Source organism: Monodon monoceros, unplaced genomic scaffold, assembly GCF_005190385.1.
Source record: "Monodon monoceros isolate NGI ecotype Baffin Bay Population unplaced genomic scaffold, NGI_Narwhal_1 Super_Scaffold_10, whole genome shotgun sequence".
NCBI lineage: Eukaryota > Metazoa > Chordata > Mammalia > Artiodactyla > Monodontidae > Monodon > Monodon monoceros.
This window is the reverse complement of record NW_021703766.1, coordinates 19,249,248-19,272,942: the sequence shown is the minus strand read 5'-3', so window position 1 is coordinate 19,272,942 and position 23,695 is coordinate 19,249,248. Positions and strand designations below refer to the sequence as shown.

The 23,695-nt window shown below is 51.7% G+C and overlaps 1 protein-coding gene across 1 annotated transcript; it reads left to right on the top strand.

Moving 5' to 3' along the window:
* Positions 1–1,755: 1,755 nt before the first annotated feature.
* LOC114902894 (carboxylesterase 4A-like) lies at positions 1,756–16,417 on the top strand. The gene is given in 12 exon segments (XM_029235615.1): positions 1,756–1,773; positions 2,292–2,313; positions 2,316–2,406; positions 2,408–2,430; positions 3,098–3,247; positions 3,408–3,477; positions 9,949–10,149; positions 13,683–13,824; positions 13,906–14,039; positions 14,361–14,445; positions 14,447–14,515; positions 16,322–16,417. Coding segments are annotated over 12 exon segments (1,101 nt in total).
* The last annotated feature ends 7,278 nt before the right edge of the window (positions 16,418–23,695 follow it).

Sequence of the window (23,695 nt, the reverse complement as noted above, 5' to 3'; positions counted from 1 at the left end):
TATTTGTGTCATATCTAAAAAATGATTGCTTAATCCAAGGTCATAAAGATTTACCTCTATGATTTCTTCTAAGAATTTTATAGTTTTAACTGTTACATGAATGAATTACATTCATCTGAAGTTAATTTTTGTATATGGTATGAATTAGGGATTCTTTTGCATGTGGTTATCCAGCTGTCCCTGCATCGTTTGTTGAAAAAAACCTATTCTTTACTTATTGAACTGTCTTGGTGCCCTTACTGAAAATCAATTGGTCATGAATGAAGGAGCTTGTTTCTGGGCTTTCAGTTCTACTCTGTTAATTTTTATGTCTATCCTTATGCTACTACCACACTATCTTGATTACTGTAGTTTTGTAGTAAGTTTTGAAATTGGGAAGTGTGAATTCCCCAGCTTTGTTCTTCTTTTTCAGGGTTGCTGTATTATTTTGCCAGAGTTGCCATAACAAAGGACCACAGTCTGGGTGACTTAAACAAGAGAAGTTAATTGTCTCACAATCCTAGAGGCTACAAGTCTGAAATCAAGGTGTTAGCAGGGTTGGTTCCTTCTGAGTGCTGTGTGAGAGAATCCATGCCTCTTTCCTAGTTTCTGGTAGCCTCACACATTCCTTGGCTTATAGATGGCATTCTCCCTCTGGCTTCACATTGTCTTCCCTCTGACCCATCTGTCTCTGTGTCCAAATTTCTCCCTTTTACAAGGACACCAGGCATATTAGACTAGGGCCCACCTCTGTAATCATCTTTATTTGACTAACGGCCTTATCTTTAAATGAGGTCACATTCCGAGGTACTGGGGGTTATGACTCCACATATATTTTACGTGGAGACACATATCAATCCATAATAATTGTTTGGCTATTCTGGGTCCCTTGCATTTCTAAGTGAATTATGATCGGCTTGTTCATTTCTGGAAAAAATTCTCATAGGGATCACACTGAATGTATAGATCAGTTTGGGAAGTATTACCATTTTAACAATATTAAGTTTTCTAACCCATGAACATGGAACATCTTTCCATTTAGTTAGGTCTTCTTTAATTTCTCTCAATTATGTTTTCTAGTTTTTAATGTACAGTCTTGAACTTCCCTTATTAAATTTAGTCCTAAGTATTCTATTCTTTTTGATGCTATTGTAAATGGAATGGTTTTCTTAATATCATCTTCAGATTGTTCATTGCTAGTGTATAGAAACACAATTGGTTTTTTTGTTTGTTTGTTTGTTTGTTTTGCGGTACGCGGGCATCTCACTGTTGTGGCCTCTCCCGTTGCGGAGCGCAGGCTCCGGATGCGCAGGCTCAGAGGCCATGGCTCACGGGCCCAGCCGCTCCGCGGCATGTAGGATCTACCCGGACTGGGGCACGAACCCGTGTCCCCTGCATCGGCAGGCGGACCCTCAACCACTGCGCCACCAGGGAAGCCCTAGACTGCCCCTTAATGAGCACATACTCTCTGCCAGGAACTGTGTTGTGCTGAGCACTGGGACAGGCATTCATCTCCTTTGATCCTCATTACAACCCTGTGAAGTAGGGACTTTCATTATCCTTATTTTACAGATGAGGGAACTGAGGCTCCAGGTCTCATGATGGGTAAAGGGCAGAGGCAGAGCTTGAGCCAGTTGTCTGATCCCAGAGCTTCAGCTATTAAGATTGCATTGTCAGATGTGAAACCAGGTAGACCTGGGGTCAAATCCCAACCCTAGCTACTTGTCCACAGTTATCCTAACCCCTCTGAGCCCATTTCTTCACCTGTAAATGGGGATGATACATCCCACCCATGTGAGCTGTTTAAGAAGGATACTGGATGCTGCATTTGAAGAGTCTACCAAGGAGCTGGTATCCAGGAGGTGCTCAATCTATGTTCATTTCCCTTCTTTGAGACCCCCCCAGAGCCCTCCTCATTCACACAACCTCATCACTGCTCTCTGGAGCCATGGGGAGTGCCCATGATTTGTTCTCTCACTAACTTCCTGGTTAACTTCAACTGAGCACGTGCTCCAGGCCAGAATGCTGTACTTCACATAGGCTGCCAAACAACCTTCCAGGGAGGAGCTACCTTTCAGAGAGGCTCAGCGACCTGTCTGAGGTCACACAGCCAAGCAGTGATTGCAGAGCTAGTATTTTACTCCAGATCTGACCTTATCCCTCCCAGACACCATCTAGAACCCCCAAGGACAGCAAGTGGCTAGCTCCTGGCACATGAGCCCTGGAACATGAGACAGGCCAGGCAGGAGGGTGAGGAGCTTCTTGGGAGGGTCTGCTGTGGCTGTGGGACCTGAGCAGGCCTCTTGCCCCAGGATGTGCCCACTGAGGTGATGCCACCATTATAGATGAATACCTACACAGCAGCTCAGATGGACAAGCCAAATGAGAAGCCTTCCAGGAATTGATAAGCAACGTTGTCATGAACATTGAATTTTTCCAGAAACCTCCAAGGTAAGCCTATCCCTGTCTACCTGTCCCACCTTTCCCACCTGGGCCCAGGAGCTGAGTTATCACAAGTGACATGGTGCCACGCTCCACTGCTACCCCCACTCTCCACTTCATCTCAGGGATGCAGTGTCACAGCAATGAGAGGCGACTCTGGCAGGGCACTCTGCAGAGGAGAAAACCAAGGCACAGAGAGGTGCAGTGACTTGCCAAAGGTCACCCAGCAGGACTTATCACCAATTCTCAGGGATTCAATTGACTCATGAGTGATTTCTTCTGCTTTCAGCCCTTCTCCTGGGAGAAAAGTCTTGCTTCCTCCAAACCTCATGGCTAATCTCTAACACAGTCCTAGAACAGCTCCAGGTTCCTGTCTTTGTGACCTCCGGCAGATACCTAACCCTTCTGTGCCTCAGTCTCCTCATTTGTAAAATGGCAATAATAATACGTAATGAGCTAATCCATAGGTTTTTATGAGGATAAAATGAACAATGACACATAAAGTACATGGAATGGTGCTCAACACCTAGCAAGCACTCAGTAAAGGCTTGCTGTTCATCGTTTTGTCATCATCATTATTATTACTTGTATTGGTGTTATGATGAGCCTGGCTTACCAAAGATAGGACCTGATCAGGCTGTGGGTATCTACTTCTCATCCAGCCATCTCTCCACAGATTCTGGGGTCTCCATCTTTTTCTATGAGTTCCAGCATCGACCCAGTTCTTTTGCGAAGATCAAGCCAGCCTGGGTGCGGGCTGATCATGGGGCTGAGAAGACCTTCATCTTCGGGGGTCCTTTCCTCATGGATGAGAGCTCCATGCCGGGTGAGGATGAACAGACACAAGATCCTTAGGCTGCCGGCTCCACCAGGGTAGGGCGGGGCATGCAGGAACAGAGGTCTCAGGTCATCAGAGGGGACCCTTGAGTCTCCTCCAGGACCCACGTGACCTTGATCCAGGTCTGTCCCTCTCATAACCTTTCCAGAAGCCACAGGGGAGGAGCAGGAGCTGAGCCTCACCATGATGGCCCAGTGGACCCACTTCTCCTGGACAGGGTGAGTAAGCAAAGAGGCATGCCTGGCTTTTGGCCTAGACTACTCAGATCTGCCTCCCAGGGAGCAATACAGGAGACCTTTGTCTTCATTCATTCCTCCCAGCCAGGGATCCCAATGGCAAGGGGCTGCCTCCTTGGCCCCCATTCAACTGTTCAGAGCAATACCTGGAAATCAGCCTGGTGCCACGGGTCAGCCAGAAGCTAAGGAAGGCCCGACAGCAGTTCTGGGCAGAGACACTTCCCACCAAGATCTGGCAGTGGCAGCAGAAGCAGAAGGGCAGGAAGGCCCAGGGGGAGCTCGGAGGCAGGTCCTGGGTCTTCTGGGCTGGGGGCCAACCTGAGGGGTGGCCACGTCCCAACAAGGCAGCCTCCTTCACCCCTGCTAAGAGACTTTAACCCAAACCAGGCTGATGGGTGGTCATGTCCCTTAAAGCATCAGCCCCTCCATGACTCCTTTGACATATCACCTACTGCCCATCTAGGGGGCCTTTGCCCAAACTTCTCCCTCTTCCCACTTGCTTCATGGCGAGTTCCAGCTCATACCTCAAGCTCCCCAGAGGACCGTCCTCCTCTAGGAAGTCTTCCCTGCCTTCTCTGGTCCTGGCCCTATCTGTGTCCATTACAGCATCGCCCACTCTAAGCTAGCATTGTCAGTGTCAGTGTTTCTGTCCTGCTCTGAGAAGCTCTGAGTGTGGAAATCAGCCTGACCGCACTCTGCATCTCCCATAGTTGGATCAGTCAGGACTTGGAATCAGAGGATGCTTGGTGAGTGAGTGAAAGACTGAGAAAGTGTGAGAACGGTGACTGCTGGACTTGAACCCAGGCCCTTTAGGCACCACAGCTCCGCTTAGTTCTGCACAGGTGTTGTCTTCCCTGACCAGAAGAGTGGGCGGACTCCGACGGCAGAGACCTGGAGTCAGAGGAGTCCTGAGGCATAAGGGGATCCAGCCGAGAACAGATCTCAGGCCCCAGAGGCCTCTGACTAGGGCTGAGGGAAGTCCCTTTGTCCGTGCTGCCCAGTCTTGGCCCTTGTACAAGGCAGAGCAGAGTCCGGCAGGGCCAGAGCCCTGACCCTTGGACGTGAGATGCAAGCTTCCCAGCGCCAGCACCTCACCCCTTTATGGCCTGCCTGGGCTCTTTCCTCCCGCTCCAGCTAGGGAAGATCACCTTCTGGGCTGCTTGGCACAGGTCGCGGAGCACCCACCGGGACACAGGAGAACAGGTTGGGGGAGGCATCTGGACTAGTGCATCAGTCAGGCTGTTGTCACAAGGTAGATGAGGTCTACCCACTCAGGCTACAACAGGTAAAAAGCAGCCAGAGGTTTTTGAGTAGGGGGGCACACATTTCTTTTTTTGAGGATCAATGCACCATTCCCTTGAGAAATCTGGATTTTAATACATATCACAATGACTTCCCCTGCCCCCGCTGAATCCCATCCTGCCAACTCTGGTCCCACACATACCCTTCCTCAGTCTGACTAAGTTCCTGGCTGCTGACGGTTACATGAAAAACACTTGCAGGTGAGACCAGTTGCGTTTGGAGAAAGTTTATTTGGGGCAGCAAAGAGAGTCATAAACCAGAGGGGTTCTGAGTCGTGCCATTCCTCTGCTCAAAAGCTCCCTGTCACCCCCGGGGCAAGTTCAAGTTCTTTATACCGGCCTTGAAGGCCTCCTATTCTTCTCCCCTCTTTCCACCAGGAAACTTGCCCCCACAAGCTGATAAGAGAGCCTGACAGGTTAAACAGGCCCCATTCCCAGTGTGTCACCGGGGACGCAAAGGGCTGTAGGCGTGAGGAGGCATAGACCAGCTGTGACTTGGGACAGTGGAGGGGGGACATCTAAACTGAGACCTGAAGGACAAGCAGAAGTTGCACAGGCCAGAAGAGTAGGCTCGAGGGATGGGAACAAAGAGGAAGGGTGTTCCTGGTAGAGGGAACGGCAGGAACAAAGGCCTGGAGGTTGAGATGTGCTGAGAAAACACAGTTCTGTACATCTGGAGAGGCCAGCAAAGACCAGGCTGTGAGGGCCCTTGTGGGCTGGACTGGTAACCCGGGGATGACATGAACAGGTTGGAGGTTGTGGGTGAGAGCACGGACAGGGAGAGCAGGGAGGGGGTCAGTGGGGGCTTCCGGGTAGGTGGAAGGCACTGGTGGGCTCTAGATTTAGAAGCAACAGGCAGACCTGGTATCCAAGGGGACACAAAGGTGGGAGAAGGAAGACTTCCCGGGGCTGCGTGGAGGCCGGCAGGACTGGGCTGGGAATCAAGGGCTCGGTTTTGACCATGCTGGATGTACAAACAGGCCTCTTCCTGCGGGCTTGAGGGTGCAGCACACCTGGCAGCCACGGGGAGGCAGGGGTTATTGGGCGGGGGACGTCACCAGCTTTGGTGTCACCATTGCCAAAGGGCTCTGAGGGGTTGGGCAAGCCTGCTGGTGAGGCCTCAGACCCTGTCTCACTGCCAACTTTCCCTGCCTCTCCTCCTCCTCCCCCCAGCTTCTAGGATTTTCTCCTCACAGGGAGGGAGGGGAATGGCCTGGCACGGCCCCAGTGGCTTGGGGGAGTGCTCAGACAAGGGGTGCTCCTGGGATTCCAGTCTTCTTGCCTCTCTATTCTCCTTTCCCTGGGCCACTACTCACGGAACTCCCCTCCCCTGCCAGCCAGGGCATCCTCCATCCACCGATGGCCCTGCCCCAGGACCCAGAGCCACAGAGCTGAGGGGAGCAAGCCAGGGGCACCCACAAACTCAGACGGAACAGGCCCTGCAGGGCAGGGACTGGTAGACCCAGGGAGCCTCTCCGTGGCAGGGTGACAGGAAGGGTCCTGTGAGCACTGTGAGTGTGTGAGCACCAGGGGGTACTGCAGGATCAGACGTGCACACCTGGACCCAGCCACCAGGCAAGGGACTGGTAGATGCTCCCAGTAGACACAGGCAAGCATGTACATACCCAGCGCCAAACTTAGATACTCACACACAGAGGGACAGGCCAACAGCTCAACCTCTCCTGGGGGCAGCAGGGCAGGGACATTTAGACGTCTGGGAGGATGGGTGGTAGAGAGCTGGGAGTGTGGACATTTATATTTACATTTTTATAAAATGTATCTTATAATTTACATAATTTTATATGTTTATAATTTATGATTGTATATTTATATTCTTTATAAAATTAATATTATATAAAATTCGTATTATATTAGTATATATATATTAGTGTATGTGTGTGTGTGTGTGTGTGTGTAAAACCATCATGTAACCACCAACCAGATCAAGATCTAGAACATTTCCAGCACCCGACATGCCCCTTCCTAGTCAATACCCTCAAAGTAACCACTGTTCTGACCTCTATCATAAATAAGTTTTGCCCATATTAATGCATTTTAAAAAATGGTTTTTTTGGCCACATCACGCAGCATGCATGATCTTAGTTCCCCGACCAGGGATCGAACCTGTGCCCCCTGCAGTGGAACCGGAGTTTTAACTGCTGGATCACCAGGGAAGTCCCTGCATTAAAAATTTTTTTAACTTTAGAGAAACATCGCTAAAACCGCTTTTAGCATTTTGGCACATTTTCTCTTAGTTTTTTTATTGCATATTTGTATATAGCTGTGATATTAGCATGCATACAATTTTATACTCTGCTTTTATTCACTTAAAATCATACCATAAACAGTTTATAACAAGTTTATAGTTATATTTATGTTGCCTGGTCCCCAGATACAAATAATGCTTCCCGTACTCACGATAGCATATATGACTATGGTTCATAAAAGTCTTTCTTTTAATGCATTTCTGACTATTTTCATAAGGGTGGGACCCCTTATGAAAATAGTCAGAAAACTATGTGAACATTTTATGGCTCTTATACATTTTGCCAAATTATTTTCCTGCGGTGGTGTATCAATTTATCCTACACTAACAGTATATGTGAATGTCCTTTTCATTGTATCTTTGCCACAATTGGGTGCCATCATTTGTAATTTATTAGGTGGAAATTGTGACTCCTGGTTTTAATTAACATTTTATGACTACTAAAAATGTGGAATATTGTTTTCATAAGTGCTTACATATTGCCTCTGGATAGCAGAGCTGGGATGGAGACCACTCCACCTCAGCTCCTGTTCAGGGGTGTAGAGCACTCTGTCACGTGCTTAGGTGCCCCCAGTGGCTGGGGTGAGGACAGTAAAACACTACTGTTGGGCTTCCCTGGTGGCACAGTGGTTGAGAGTCCGCCTGCCGATGCAGGGGACGTGGGTTCGTGCCCCCGTCTGGGAAGATCCCACATGCCGCGGAGCGGCTGGGCCCGTGAGCCATGGCCGCTGAGCCTGTGCGTCCGGAGCCTGTGCTCCGCAACGGGAGAGGCCACAAGAGTAAGAGGCCCACGTACCACAAAAACAAAAAACAAAAAACACTACTCTTTAGAGCAGAACTCTGATGTGAGCCATTCTGTGTCACTTTGGGCAAGTTATATAACCCTTTGAACTTCCATCCACGTTTGTGTAGTGGGAACATAGTAACAGTTACCTTATACATGTTTTAGGAGGATGAGGTAAAATGGCACATAAGTGTTTGGCCCAGCACCAAGCTATAATCAAGGCTCAGTCAATCACAGTCGTCGGCTATTCAATAAGTGGACCCAGAATTCAGGGCAAATCTGGGTAATATGATAGACCTTGGCCTCCTGGCTCTGTCCTATGAGACCTCAGGCTGGTCACTGATCATCTCTGGGCCTCCAAGCCTCACCCCACTCCTCCCAGGGCAAATGAGAAGCCTATGTGAGAGGACCATGTGAAAGGGCTTTGTAAATTGCAAAGGGCTACATACACAGAGGAGATTTGAGATGGCCCCTTGCTGCCACTGACCTGCCTCCATGCCTGAAGGGCTACCATTACAGCCAATTCTTTGTGCCTGGATATTGCTTATGTAAGACCAGTAGAGACCTGGGGATGTGGGCAGAGAGGTATTTTTGGCCACCTGCAGCTGGGGTGTGAGGGCGTGTTCTTACCACACCAATACCAAATGCTGTTCCAAAAAGCAGTTGCATCAAAGTCTCCTAGAGAGGGTTGTAAATCTAATTTCCTGATGCAACCTGAGATTCCCTTTCAGAGGGTGTAGGGGGTACCTAAGAATCTGAATTTCCCAATGATTCCCCCAGGTGATTCTCATGCACAATCAAGTTCAATAAAATTTGGATCAGATTTGCCTTCTGTCACTTTGCAGAGTGAGCCTCCAGGGGACCAGGGCACAGAAAAATTCAGGTGTTTTTTTTGTTTTTTTTTTTTCCATGTGGCTTGTGAGATCTTAGTTCCCTGACCAGGGATTGAACCCGGGCCCTCGGCAGTGAGAGTGCAGAGTCCTAACCACTGGATCACCAGTGAATTCCCAAAAAATTCAGTTTTGATAAATGGGGAGGAGGAGAAAGAAAGGACAGGGGTGCTTTAGGAAGGGGCAACAAATGTGAGGTCTCAGCAACCCTCAGCAACAGGAGTGAGGCAGGGTGAGGGCGTAGAACAAGAGGTGTCCATTGGCAGAGTCTAAATTCAACTTGGTGTAGTTTGTATCCCTTGCAAGAGCTAGCTATGGTGTAGGTATGCTTGTAGTGTACAGATGTGAATGTATGCTACATATGGATACATTGTAACCTATATATAACTATACTTATATGCATGTGGGCACACATTTTTTAAAGATTAATTAATTAATTAATTTTTAACTTTATTTTTGGCTGTGTTGGGTCTTCGTTGCTGCGCGCGGGCTTTCTCTAGTTGCGGTGAGTGGGGGCTACCCTTCGTTGAGGTGCGCAGGCTTCCCATTGTCGTGACTTCTCTTGTTGTGGAGCATGGGCTCTAGGCGCTCGGGCTTCAGTGGTTGTGGAGCCAGGCATGCTCCACGGCATGTGGGATCTTCCCGGGCCAGGGCTCGAACCCATGTCTCTTGCATTGGCAGATGGATTCTTAACACTGCACCACCAGGGAAGCCCTGGGCACGCATTTAACTCTTGTGTTTCCCCATGTTTTTTTTTTTGTAAATGAGCTGTGCTCATATATACCCATGTGTGTATAAATTTGCGTGTACATGTAAATATTAATGTGAGTGTGGATATATGTGTGAGAATGCATATATGTGTGTGATTTCTTCCCAGAAAAATGCCAGGCAGATGTTAGCAACAAGAAAGATATATAGTCATACCAATATCAGACAAACAGAAATCAAAATAAATGACACATTTATTGACATTAAATGATACATTAAATGACCAACGGGAAAGTATTCATATAACAGACATGAACTTTTACGCATCTACCAACATAACTTTGAAATCTTAAATCAAATAACGATAGAGAAAAATACTAAGAGGAACACAGAAAAAGAAGACAAATACACAATTGTGAAAAGCTTCAAGCTGGTGCTGGTGCCCGTGGCAGATGGGCCAAGGTGTTTTCGGTGTCCAGGGTGACCCTTCTTCTCTCTTCCTAGGTGCCTTGCATACCAAGGAGCCTCTAGTGGTTACCAAATATGGGACCCTCCAAGAAAGCAGGTACACGTGGGGAAGACACCCATCAATGCCTTCCTAGGAGTTCCCTTCTACAGACCTCCTGTGGGTGCCTGCAGGTTCACTGCCCCAGAACCCCCAGAGTCCTGGGAAGGAATCAGAGATGCTACCACCTGTGCCCCAATGTAAGAGCCAGAGGACTGTCAGCTGGGAGGTGGGCAGACCCTGAGGAAGGCGGTGAACCTATGCCTGCCTCTGGGCCGGGGTTTGAACAACCCACTGAAAAGGGTGCTCTGTGTGGCCACAGGCAGTCCTGGCAACCATTCTGGGCCTCAGTTTCCAAACCTATATAATGAAGTGGCTGGTCCAGATGGTGTTTAAGGCACTGATAATGCTGTTCTTGATTCTCTCATGCGAGAGCTCCAGGCAAGGAGGAGGTGCATACTGACTGTGCCCCCAGGACCTGCTGGGGAGCTGAGTTTCCCTAAATGTGTGTGAGGAGCAGTACGCACACACACACACACACACACACACACACACACACAGAGTGAACCCTGAGCTCTTCCCTCTTCCTTGGTGCTTGAACCTAAGAACAAGCCCATGTGGCACCACCAGCCCTTCCCTGCAGAAGGAGGCCAAAATGGGGAAGGCATGGGCTCAGTTTCAGTTTTAATGTCCCAGGGTCTCAGTGCAACCTCTAGCTGGGCTCAAGCCCTGAATCACATGAGCATGTTGGGACAATGGCTGCCCTTTGACGCACTGGACTTGGCAGTTTACCAAGAACAAGTGTATTTACTGTTTACATAGACCATTGAGTAACCCACTGTCCAGAACATTCTGTGGTGAACATTAACAGTGTTCAGCATCAGTTGGATAAAGTATTGGCTTTAGAAAAATGTCTACTGTGAGAACCTGGGTGTCAGGTGATATAGAAAACTACAACTACCACACTGGATGTCTAGTTGTTAAAAACACGGTGTCCACTGTTATTTTTTTATTATTATTTTTTATTTTTGTGGTACGCGGGCCTCTCACTGTTGCGGCCTCTCCCGTTGCGGAGCACAGGCTCCAGACGCGCAGGCTCAGCGGCCATGGCTCATGGGCCCAGCCGCTCCGCAGCATGTGGGATCTTCCCGGACCGGGGCACGAACCCCCGTCCCCTGCATCGGCAGGGGGACTCTCAACCACTGCGCCACCAGGGAAGCCCAAAAACACGGTGTCCACTGTTAGAACATGATTGACTGTTACTAGAACACTGGCATGTTGGTTGTTAAAACACTGGCCATCACTAAGAGAAACCAAGGTATTCTGAACATTGTGTGACTGTTATTTGGAACTCCACGGATCAGGTGACAGAACATGGAATAACCATTGTTAGAACCCTGAGGATCAGGGGTTTAGAGATTGGGGTGTCCCTTGCATAGGAGTCTGGGTGTCAGTTGTTGGAACATTGGCCATGAGCTGTCAGACACTGGCTGTTTGGAACACAGAGTGTTAGGTGTAAGAATGTGTGGATGGCTTAGAACAGACTGTGGGGTGGCAATTAAGTGGGGAACAGGGAGAGAGGAAGCTGTTACAGAGATGGTGGCTTCCACCAGAGTAGTTACAGTGGAGGTGGTGGGAGTGGTCAGGCTCCAGATTTATTTTGAAGGTAAAATTGACAGGATTTGCTAGAGAATTGGATGTGAGCCACGAGGGAAGAATAATCATCAAGGATAATAACTGGTTTCAGGGCAGAGCAGCAAGGGGAATAGAGGTACAATTTACTGAAATGGAGAAGACTAGATCAAGAGCAGTTTTGGGCAAAACAAGAGTTCATTTGGGGGCATGTTAAGTTTGACATATCTGATAGTTATCCATGTAGAGATGTGGGGTAGGTAGTCTGGATAAATGGAGCTGGAAGGAGACTGGGCATCAGCAGGTTAACAGTGTGGAGCCCTAGGCCTGAAGGATAGCAGCTCAGGAAAGAATAATCAGCATGAAAAGAGAAATGAGGGTTGAGGCCTGGGGCGCTCTCCAGCTTAGGCCAGGAAGAAGAGGAGGTGTGAGGTGGCAGAAAAGTCAGGAGAGTGGGATTACAGAAGCCCAGAGAAGGAAAGCTGTTCAAGAAGGAGAGTGTGGTCAACCATATAGAGGGGCTACCAGGGCAAGTAAGATGATGAGAGAGATTCAGCAAGATGGAAGTCACTGGTGACCTGGACGAAAATGGCTTTGGTGGCGGGTTGGGGACAGATGCCTCAAATGCTTATAACCCCTGTTCTAGGCTGTAAGAGGCCTGGCTTTCCTGCTGGGATGCTGCATGTGATTTATTGGACAGCATCCTAACGACACTAGCTTCTGCCAAGAGGTCAAGCAAGGAAGGCCGAAGACAATCTGTAGAGCCAGAGACAAGCTGCCTGCTGGTGACCGTGGAGCGGCTGGTGGGGGCGAGGGAAGGACAACTTGTTGAAACATTTGGCCTTGAGGGGAAGAGAGAGATAGCATAGTTGTTGGAGAAGGTGGCTGGTAGAGGATAGGTTTGGACCAAGGTATGTTGAAGTGCTGTTGGGAAGACTGAAAGGGAGCAGGTGATGCTCTAGGGTTAGGGAGGTGGGAGTGGATTACACCTACGTTCACACACACATACACACACTGAAGGCAGGCTGGGACAAGAGAAAGGAACAGAGGAATAGGTAGACAGGGATTCCTGCATTCAGTCAAATGGGCCCAGCCCCAGCTGTTATAAGAATAGCCACCCTCAGGGCTGGGCCAGCAGGGAGAAAAGGCAAGGTGGACCAATAGCCTAAGCTCCGTAAGTATACCAGATGTCCACACAGTGCAAGGCACAGGGCCAAGTGCCAGGAATCAGATGAATACACCTACATCCCTGCCCTTTGGGAGTAAAAACAACCAATCAAAATAACTCCAACCCAGTATTGTAGTCAATGGTGGATAGAGCTTTGGGAAGCACAGAGGGGAAAGTGCCCAGCAGAGGGGGCACCACTTAAGCTGGACCTTAAATGTGAGTAGGAGTTTGCTGGGCAGAGGAGAAGGCATTTGGTAGACAGAACAGAAGTACAGGGGCTTGCAGGTGAGAGGCAAGGGGTCATGTGTATTTGGAACAAAGAATGGCTGGGAAGGAGATGACTAGATGGAAAGGAGGGCCTAGGTCAGTGTGGGTGCATGAGGGCAGGAGGAGCCAGGGAAGGTAATGAGGAGGGGAATGACGTGGTCAGATTTGTGTTGTCTATCAATCTCTCTGGCCAGCATGTGGAGGACGAGTTGCAGGGGAGATGAAGAGGCAGGGGCAGAGTCCTGGCCAGAGTGGTGGTGGCCTTCACAGGGCAGCAGCCCTGAGATGGACAGAGGGGGCCTATTCAAAGGTTGTTTGTGAGGCAGAACAGAGACTGAGCGGAGGACAGGGCATGAAGGAAACGAGGTGCCCAGGGCACCCAGGTTTATGGCTTGACAGCACCAATGTGTCTCCAGCAGGAGCAGGGACCCGCTCCCCAGGCAGACCCATAAGGCAAGGCACAGGCAGCAGGTGCCAACCTGCCTCCCATCCCTGGACCTAACGTTAGTGAAGGCTGCTAGGACACGGATACACACACGCACACACATACACACATATTGCCTGGATTTTGCTTTGGGTTCTGGCCCCTCACTGCAGAACCTGGGTTGAAACCACTCTCCCCACTATTCTCGCAGCGCTGGGCCCCAACTCACATCGTGCCCACAGGTGCCTTCAGGAGTCCTGGGGGCAGATCACCTCCATGTACTTCAACACACACAAAAAATACAAGTGGCTGCATTTCAGTGAGGACTGTCTGTACCTGAATGTGTGCGCGCCAGTAGGAGCGCTCGAGGACCCTCTGCTGCCTGTGAGTGCTCAGCCTTCAACCACGCACCATCCCACTCAAGCACCCCACTGTCCCGCTCAGGCCTCAGCCCTTCTCGCCCAGGTGATGGTCTGGTTCCCAGGACACGCCTTCCTCGTGGGCTCCGCTTCCACGTATGATGGCTCCAAATTGGCACCCCGGGAGAAAGTGGTGCTAGTGCTTCTGCACCACAGCCTCGGTGTCCTGGGCTTCCTTAGGTGGGCGGGGCCGGGAACCCGAGGCGGGGACCAGGGGCGGGGCCTCCTCTGGACTTGGGCTCAGGGAGGGGGGAGGAGAGGATTGGGCGGAAGGAAAGGGGCACGCCCTATGGGGCGTGTCCGCGTGAGGGGCGTGACAGGGGCATGGTCTAATGCTTGTTGGAGCAGACAGGTGCTTGCTGCCCCATTGCGGTGCCCAATTATAAGGAAGGAGATGCGGTGGTAAGACCCAGTCTCTGAGGGACACAGGGGGCGAGGCGGGGGCCCCCAGTACCCAAGCGTCGGGGCTCCGGACCCTGATCGTGAGCCCCGCGCGCTCAGCACAGGCGATAGCCAGGCCCGCGGGAACTGGGCGCCGCTGGACCAGGTTGCAGCTCTGCGCTGGGTGCCGAAGAACATCGCAGCCTTTCGGCGGAGACCCAGGTTGGGTGACCTTGTTTGGCCTGTCATCAGGGGCCATGTGCATCTCGGGACTGGTGAGTGCAGTACTCAGATAGACCAAAGCAGGGACGCAGGCCCGCATGGCCTACGGTTTCTGCACAGATACGTGTGAAGATTTGCATGTGCAAGAACATTCCGGTCCACAGACCTGCCCTCACCCCTGCCATGGGTACGCCCCGCACAGCCAAGGATGTCCATTACATTCAGGGAGCACTGATGAGAAAACCAAGCCAGCCCAGGAAGGGCAATGCTAACACTATGGATGTGGTGGGCCATAAAGATCACCCAGCACCTCCTGCCCCTCCACGTTCCCCCAGAGCTCTATGCCTGAAACAGAGCCCCCCATCTGCCCTCTGGGCAGGGTTGGGGCCACCGACCAGGCCTGGGAGTCAGGCCTGGGTTAGAGACTGGGCTTTGCCCCTGACTCCTGGGGTACCACTGACCTGGAGTGTTCCTGTACTGTGGGTGTAAGGTCAGGTGCCCTGTGAGGGACATGTGGCTGGGCAGTGAGCAGGGACCACATCACACAAGGCCTTGTGGGCCACAATAATAATGCTCAAACACTGGAGCACATTCCATGTGCTGGTCACTCTTCTAAGCACCTTAGGTGTATTCATTTGTTAATAACCTCAACAATCCAAAAAGAAGAGTATTCCCTTTCTTCCCTCTGCAAAAAGAGAAGTCTTCTCCACTCTACAGATGAAGAAAGTGAGGCCCAGAGAAGTTAAGCAACTTTATTGAGAATGCACTGGAGAGCAGGGAAAGATTTTTTTTAAAGGTCAAGTCTTTATTTATTTATTTTTGGCTGCATTGGGTCTTTGTTGCTGCATGGGGGGGCTACTCTTCATTTCAGTGCGTGGGCTTCTCATTGTGGTGGCTTCTCTTTCTGCGGAGCACGGGCTCTAGGCGCGCGGGCTTCAGTAGCTGTGGCACGCGGGTTCTAGAGCGCAGGCTCAGTAGTTTTGGCGTACGGGCTTAGTTGCTCCGCGGCATGTGGGATCTTCCCAGACCAGGGCTCGAACCCGTGTCCCCTGCATTGGCAGGTGGATTCTTAACCACTGCGCCACCAGGGAAGTCCCAAGCAGGGGGAGATTTTAAGCAGGGGAGTGACACAATCAGATGTGCATTTAGAGTTGGCTCAGTCTGCTGGAACTGGGTTAAAAAGAAGCACAAGCAGAGGCTTGGAGACCAGCTTGGGGTGGGGGGTGGCATATCTAATGGGGGCTGTTTCTGAAATAGAGGTAGAAAGGATGGACAGTAGAGGATGGCTGCAGAGTGATGCAGGAGGCCAAGTGGACAGGACAGGGGCAGCTGCAGCATACGGATGACCAGAGGATAGAGGGAAGGCCCCTGGGGCTAGGTGGATGCTATGGGTAAGGGACAACACCCAGATAGGGTGTGGCTGGAGCAAGTTTTGGGCACATGAAGTCTGAGGTGCCCAAGGGACAGGATGGGGGTCTCAGATATGGTTGTTCCCTCCAACTTGGGCAGCAGAGAAAGGCTAAGAGCTATCAGTGCAGATAATTGGGGCCCTGGGAAGCATATGGCCCCCTCTCCCACACTGCTAGCCCAGCAGCAGAGGGAGGCCCTTTCTGGTTGTTACACCAGCAGAACCACTATAACAACACTAGATCCCCTCTGGGACCCCTGGGGCCCGTTGAACAGACCAGAACAAGGATGCCCAGAGACAGGACGGCACTGGCTCTAGGTCTAGGACTCCAGCCCAGAACTCCTGACTCCCTCCCAGCTTCTGCCCTCTCTGAGTGCCTTCAGGCTGCCCAGCCATGGCCAGTGGTCCCCACTTTTGCATCTCATGGGTGCAATTCTCCCCACCCCTGCAGGTGACATCACCCCTAGCCTGGGGTCTCTTCCATCAGGCCATTTCCCAGAGTGGCACCGCAGTGCTCAGAGTCTTCATCACTTCATCACCTGGCTGAGGTTTAGCTGGGCTTGATTCACCCCAGTGCCTACAGGGGACATTCTGCCCTGAGGATCCAGGCTGGTCCAGACCTGCTTCTGAGGGTCCCTCAGTTCTCCCCTCCTCAGGCTTTCTCACACAGGTCTGGGGAAGGGAGTTTCTCCAAACAGCCACCCAGAAGCTATTCTTCCCCAAATTAGAGGGAGAGCAGCTGAGCGGAAGCCAGTCAGGCTGCAGCAGCTGCGAGGATCATAAAGGACTTTGGGAAACTCTAGGACCTTCTCTAGGAATTCAAGCAAGAACTCTGGTAGGCAGCCTGGATGGTGAGCTGGGCCCCTGCCTCCCATCGTCCCTGCCTCATACCCTCCCCATCCGCCCCGGAGGGTACCTCTCTTCCTGTCTGCTCCTCGCGGATGGCACTCCTGGATGAGGGGGTTGGAGAGGGCTACCCACTGCCCTGTCTCCACCCTGTCTTCATGCCTTCGCTGGGATCCCCCGATGGCCACCCAGAGTCCTTCCTAAATCCCCTGCCAGACCCTACCAGGCAGGGAGCGGTTCTCAGAACTGATTAGATCTTGGTGAAGACCCCAGGACAATTCTGTGGCTCTTCTCCAAGTTTACCTCGGCTCGCCCGGGCCACTCTGAGCACGGAGGCGCACCGCTGCAAAGCTGGCCTAGGAAGCGGGCGCGTACACGCGTCTCCTGCGGGCCCCTGCGGCTCAGCTCGCCCCTTCCTCTCCTCCAACACCCCGAGATCCCCACCCACTGAAGCAGCAATCACCGGCCGTGGCGCCTGGGGAAGGGCCAATTAGTGCGGGAGACGCAGCCCCTCGGCTGTGCCCGCGCTGACCGCAGCCCCGCAGCGCCGCCGCCGCCGCCGCCTTCCCTGCCCGGCAGACAGCGCCAGCCGCCTGGGAGCCCCGGGGGACGCGCCGTCCGGCCTCCAGCCAACTGCAGTGATGGATCCAGGCGCCTGGCGTGGGGCCAGAGCCCGGGCGGACGCGAGGGCGCCGAGAGCTGCAACTCGCCACCGATGGGTGGTGGGGGTGAGCGGAACGGGGGCCTCCCTCCCTGTGAGGGCTCCTGCACCCCCGACGGCCTGCGCCCCGGCGCCTGCCTTCTTCAGTAGCCAGGCAGGCGGGCTGCAGCGGCGCAGCGGCGGGCGGGTGGGGGTGGGGGAGGGTGGGGGAGGCCCTCTTACAGCCTCAAGGTCCTTTGACTTCGGGACCTCCGAAGCTCTGGCCTAGGCTGGCTGAGCCCAGAGCAGTTCCCTTTTGGAAGCCTTAGCAGGACCTGGCTTTAGAAAGCCTCGGCTTGTGCTTGATTAATGCTCCCGTGCAAGAGGAGGTGGGCAGAAGTGTGGGTGGGCAGTGCCGGGCCACAGGTCTCTTTCACCGATGCATGAATGCATGGACTTCCTCCGCTTGGTCCCTGCCCTGCACAACCTGCCTCACCCACCTGTAGGCTTTGGGAGACCCAAGAGGCATCAGTCTTGCCCTCCAGGAGCCCTCAGGCTGTGGGCAGAAGCTCCAGGGGCTTGGCTGGGATCCCAAACTAATGGAAACTCTGCGGTCCAGGGAGACTTCAGGTGAAGGAAAGGGGCAGGCGCTACCACTTCAGGGCTTCCCCTTCCCCCAACTGACTCCTTTTCGGCCCAAGCTGGACACACTTGAGCCCTGTACTGAGGGACAAGGTGGGCCTAAGCCCAGGACACACTGGATGAGGCTGAGGAAGGGAAGAAGCAGTGGGGAAGGGTTTGGCAGGAAGGTTCACAAATGGGGTTCACCAAAGAGATCTACTGCAGGATACTTCTGTTTCCCCCACCTGTGCCACAAGGGGCTGGGTTAGAGGTGCTGAGTCCCTTGACCAGTCCTGGATGCAGTAGTGTGGGGTTCAGGGTGGCTTTTTCCCTGTGACCCCCCCCCACTCAGGTCTGGCCTTGGTAGGGAAGGGCTGGGGGCCTGCCTTGTGCCCTAGAACCTCACTCAGGCCCTGGTGGGCCAGACTTCCTGTGAGGGAGAAGGGATCACTTCTAAGGGAGTGAGAATTCCCCTTTCTCCGTACCAAGCTCATTAGCTGTGTGTGTGGCAGGGGGGAAAACTGAGAAATTGGGGCATGGGGACTGAGTGAGGAAGGGAGACAATGACACAGATAGCACCTTGGGTCCTTTGTGGAATGAGATGACAGCGTATTGAATTAAAGCATGAGGAAAGGTACGGAGACAGGTGAAAGAGGCTGTGGAACGATCTGCCGAGAAAGCCAGGGAGTGGAGGAAAGAAACAGAAGCAGGTGGACACACGCCCAGACAAGCAAATTGACAGAGAGCCAGGGCAGTGCCGGGGGCTGTCCAGGCTGGAGAAGGGCAGTACCTGGGCACTCAGAAGGGGGCAGTGGGCCCTGTTTCTCATCTCAGTTGTCTGACTGCGGAGGCCCTTGGGGGCATGATAGAAAGGGTCATCTGGAAAGGCTGTGGGAGCACAGGGATGACCTATCTTGGGTTGGGTTGGGGTGTCAGGAGGGCTTCCAGGAGGAGCACCTGAAAGGACCAGTAGGAAAGACTGGAGGGGATGGAGGTGGAGAGGGAGGGGGAGCTGCATCAGAGGTGCAGCAGAAAGACAGGGCTGGAGGCAGGAATTAGCCTGTTCCATCCCAACAGTTCTGCGTCATTTTGGCTCACACATAACGGCTAAAAGAGGAACCAGGCCCAGAGCTGGAGGACCAGTCCTGTAAGCCTGGGAGAGAGCATGGCCTCTACCCTGAGGTACTGGGGAGCCATGGGAAGGACATGTCCTGGTCAGGCTTATCTTCCAGGAGGTTACAGAGTACAGAGCAACTGGAGGAGGAGAGGGAAGAAGTGGGGAGGCCGGGGGAGGGTGGTGCAGAACTGGACAGTGAGTTCTGGACATGGAACAGAGCAAACAATTTCATAAAGCAGATGAGCGAGGTCAACTCTGAACACCCCCTCTCCCCCATCCACAGGTGGGCCCCTGGCTCAGAGCTCTCCCACCCAGCCCAGCCTGGGAACTCATGTGAACCCTCCGCAGGGCCTGGGGTATCTCTGCCCCAACCAAGTGGGACCAGGAAAAGCCCCAAGAGGGAGTGCAGTCCAAGGTGAGGGCACAGGCAGGGCCAGGTGTTGCTGAGGAAGCTCCCCCCTCCACGCCCCCTCCCCCTGCATAAGCTAATCAAGATAGCACTGCAGCCTCCTGCCACTGACCCTCTATCATTGCAACAATAGCTCCATGGCCACAGGGGGTTGAGTCTGGGCCTATTTGTCCGTGGAGCAAATCAGAAGGGGAGGAAGGTCCACGTGAGCCCTGAAAGAACTCAGAGGCTGAGAGCAGGTGGCCTCACGGAGCAGAGGTCAACATATCTCTTTTAGGCAGAGTTTGGGAGCTGTGTGTTCCTGTCTGGGCTTGTTCTGCTGTGTGTGTCCTCAAGCAAGCCACTTGCCTATCTAGGTCTGGTTTCCACTCTTCAGTGCACTGGGAGCAATCTCTGGGGTAGGACACTGCTCCAGCCCCGGGCCCTTCCAGCTATGGTCCAGGACTCCTGTCTACTCCCAGCCTGTTCAGCCGTAGGTGCTATGGAGGAGCATGCCTGTGGCTTCACCAAGGGGTCACTGGGTGACCATTACGTATCTTCTACTGTGAAGGAGCCAGGACCATTTTGAAGGGGAGCCTGAAGGTGGAAGAAAAGCCTTTCAGGAAATTAGCACTAGTGGCAGGAAAATTCATCAAAAGCTGACAGAGGCTCCTGGTGCTGATTCATGTCTCTTGCCTAAGGAGCAGCTCTTCTGGCCTGAGGGAAGGACTAGTAGCTTCCAGGGCCTTCCAAAGACCCCAGACCCAAGACTCCAAAACGCTGGCCCTGTTGCTGGGGCTCTCATTATCTGGTGGGGACACCACCATGAGTTTTTTGCTCCTGAATCATGGGATTCTACAGTGCTAGGAAAGGCTGCTGATGGACAGGGGACTTGGGATTGAATACAACTGTTCCTTCTGCTCTGTGATCTCAGACACTCGGTGGGCCTCTCTGATCCTCTCTGCCAGGAGGAATTCTGACCTTGCCTGCCTTCTAGGTGACCAATACGTCTATAATACTCAGCATATCTGGGAAAAGAATAACTTTTCGAAGAGGGAGGATGGAACCATATCCAAACAACTCTTGGTAGTGGGACAAAGGCAGCAGGGAAACAATCTGGATGTGGACCTCATTCTGGTGGCACAGACCTCCCTCCCACTTCCAGGTATTATGGAAGCCAGAAGAGCTGTTGCAAGACACACCTCCAGGGAGCATCATTTACCTGGTTTACAGTGTGAATGAGTCCCAGGATGTTACCTGAGCTCCATGTCCTACCTCCTCTGAACTTGCCACCTACACGCACAAGTACAACACCCATGCCTCAGAGAAGGCTCTGATGGGATCTCTTGGTTACCACCTAACCCAAAGCATCCACACTGGACAGTCTTTGCAGCTCCGTCCTCCCCTCCAGCCTGTCCATGTTTACCTTCAGCTCCCAGAACTGGTCCAGCCACCAGGCCAGCCAGATTATGTGAAGCAGAATCCTTTGAAGGGGCTATGGATGTAGCAGACCCCAGAGCCACAGGGAATCCCTTCCAGGGCCACTCTGACCCTGGCACTGCCACTGTCTCTGGCTCAGCTACAAAAGGAGGCACACCACAGGCAGCTATCCTCTGCTGTAGGAGATCATTAACTCCCCAGCCTTGTTAAGCCAGCTTCCTTTTTCAGGCCCTTCTTAGTTCATTTTATGGTTTTTTTTTTTTTTTTTGAGGGGGTTTCTTTTGGCCACAGTGTGAGGCATGTGGGATCTTAGCTCCCTGACCCGGGATCGAACCGACGCCCCCTGCAGTGGAAGCATGGAGTCTTAACCACTGCATGGCCAAGGAAGCCACCTCATTTTATGATATTTTGACTGGACCTTGTATGGACTCAAGTTGTTATCCAGTTCTTCCCTTGATGGCCAACATTTACAGCTGGATTTTTATCAAAGTATGAAGTTGTACAAATCCTAGAATTTCATAGCTAGAAAGGACCTTAAAGATTGTCATAGCCACCATGCTTTGAGAGTTTATAACTTTGTGTCAGACACTTTGTACAGATGTTTTTGGCTGCCCAGTATATCCTTTCCTTTTCCTATGACATCACCCTGTCCACAGAGATTCACAGTGTCCACACTTCAGGGATGAGCACGTAACCCAAATTTGGCCTATTAAAGTCAATCCCAAGATTTTTGTGGGAATATCAGGAAAGAGTAGTCCTTACCTCTTGAAGGTGAGTCAGCATGTGAATGAAGCTAAAACATAACAAAGAGACCGAGAGAAAGAGAGACAGACAGACAGACAGAGACAGAAAGAGAGACAGAGACAGATTTCTGGTTTCAGTGCTTGAACACCTGGATCTAGCCATGCCTGAACCAAGAATTTTCAATTAAATGAACTGATACATTCCCTTTTTTTGTGGAAGTTAGTTTTAATTGGGTTTTTGTCACTTGAAGCCAAAACAGCCTTGACAAGTATGAGTAGATGTCTCTGTCCTCAATTTTTTTATTAGAAATCTGAGGAACCAGCTAGCTCTGGGTTCTCAGGCAAGTCACTAAATATCTCTGACATCAGGTTGCTCTGACAAAGATTGAAAGGACTGAATTTCTTCAACTTCAGGACTCCTTTGCTCTCCTGGGATCTCTGGAGCTACCTGGCCACATGCCCTTAAAAGAATCAATCACTTGTTGTGAGTCTCAATTTTCTGAGCTACAAAATAGGACAGTCATTCCTTCCCTCCTTACCTTGGGAGAGTCCAGTGAGAAAGTGTTTGGAAAATTGCTTGTACTAAAGCAAATGTTATGTAGTGTGCATATTATACAAAGGAGGAATCTCAGCTCATACCAGACAACCATTGTCCCAGAATGGCTCATATCTCTTCCAAAACAGTTTTTTAACACTTTTAAAAATAAAACCTAAGACATTAAAACATATTTATAAAGAAGGCTTACCCACAGCATCTCATTGGGCAGGATCTAGCTCAGGACAGGCTCAGGTAAAGTAAGGGATATGGCACTGAGTGAAGCTTGCTTGGGAATCACTCTTTGTCACTGCTGAGCTCTCTAGGAAGCTTTACCTTCAGACTGTTTTTTGTTTTGTTTTGTTTTAATAAATTTATTTATTTTTTGAGGCTGCGTTGGGTCTTCGTTGCTGCACGTGGGCTTTTCCTAGTGGTAAGTGGGGGCTACTCTTCATTGTGGTGCGTGGGCTTCTCATTGTGGTGGCTTCTCTTGTTGCGGAGCACGGGCTCTAGGCATGCAGGCTTCAGTAGTTGTGGCACACGGGCTCAGTAGTTGTGGCTCGTGGGCTCTAGAGTGCAATAGTCGTGGCGCACAGGCTTAGTTGCTCCGCGGCACATGGGATCCACCCGGACCAGGGCTCAAACCTGTGTCCCCTGCATTGGAAGGCAGATTCTTAACCACTGTGCCACGAGGGAAGTGCCACAGGCTGTTTTTTAAGGAGTGCCCTTGGGATCAGAACCTGTTGATGGGAGAGGAAGGAAGCAGAACTGGGTGGAGGGAGAAGCCAAGCTCCACTGCAGGCCCAACAACAGCTTCAGCTGACTCCACGGGGAGCTTTAGAGCTATTATGACCCATCAGCATTGCCCTGCTGGGCCTTTACAATCCCATCTTGATCAGTCATTGGATGTGAGCTGCCCAGGAAGGAAGAGTGACCTGCAGGTAGCTCTCTGCAGCTCAGGAAATCCCTGAGGGGGATAAGAGCATCCCAGCTGCTGGGGTAACAAGTCCTTCACTGAAGAGGGATCTGGGTGGTGCATCTCTGTGTCCATGTTAATCACCAACACTACTCAAGCTGCAAGGCATGCTGGGAGCTCCCCTTGGGCAGGAGGGAGCAAGATGAAGTTAGCATAAGGTGGGGCTGGGGAAGCTACCAAGACTGTGAGGTGTCCTTGAGGAGGTTGCATTTAGCCTCCAGGTCAGGCGTTGGTGAGGGGATGCTATGGGGCAGTCATTCTGCCCAGCACAGTTGAGAAAGATTTCTCAGAGGCCTCTGAACCCACATTTAATGAAAGAGTATGAATTTGCTTGGCTGAGAAGGGGAAAGAAGCAAGCTAAACAGAGGAAGTTAGGCAGGGCTGGAACAGTCTGAAGCTGAACTCCTTGACCATTCACTCAGAAGTGTCATCTAGAGGAAGAGGGCTATTGTCTGCTTTATTAATTATTCCTCATGTTCCTAGAGGGAAAGCAGGCCGGTGAGGTGGACATTGGCTAGT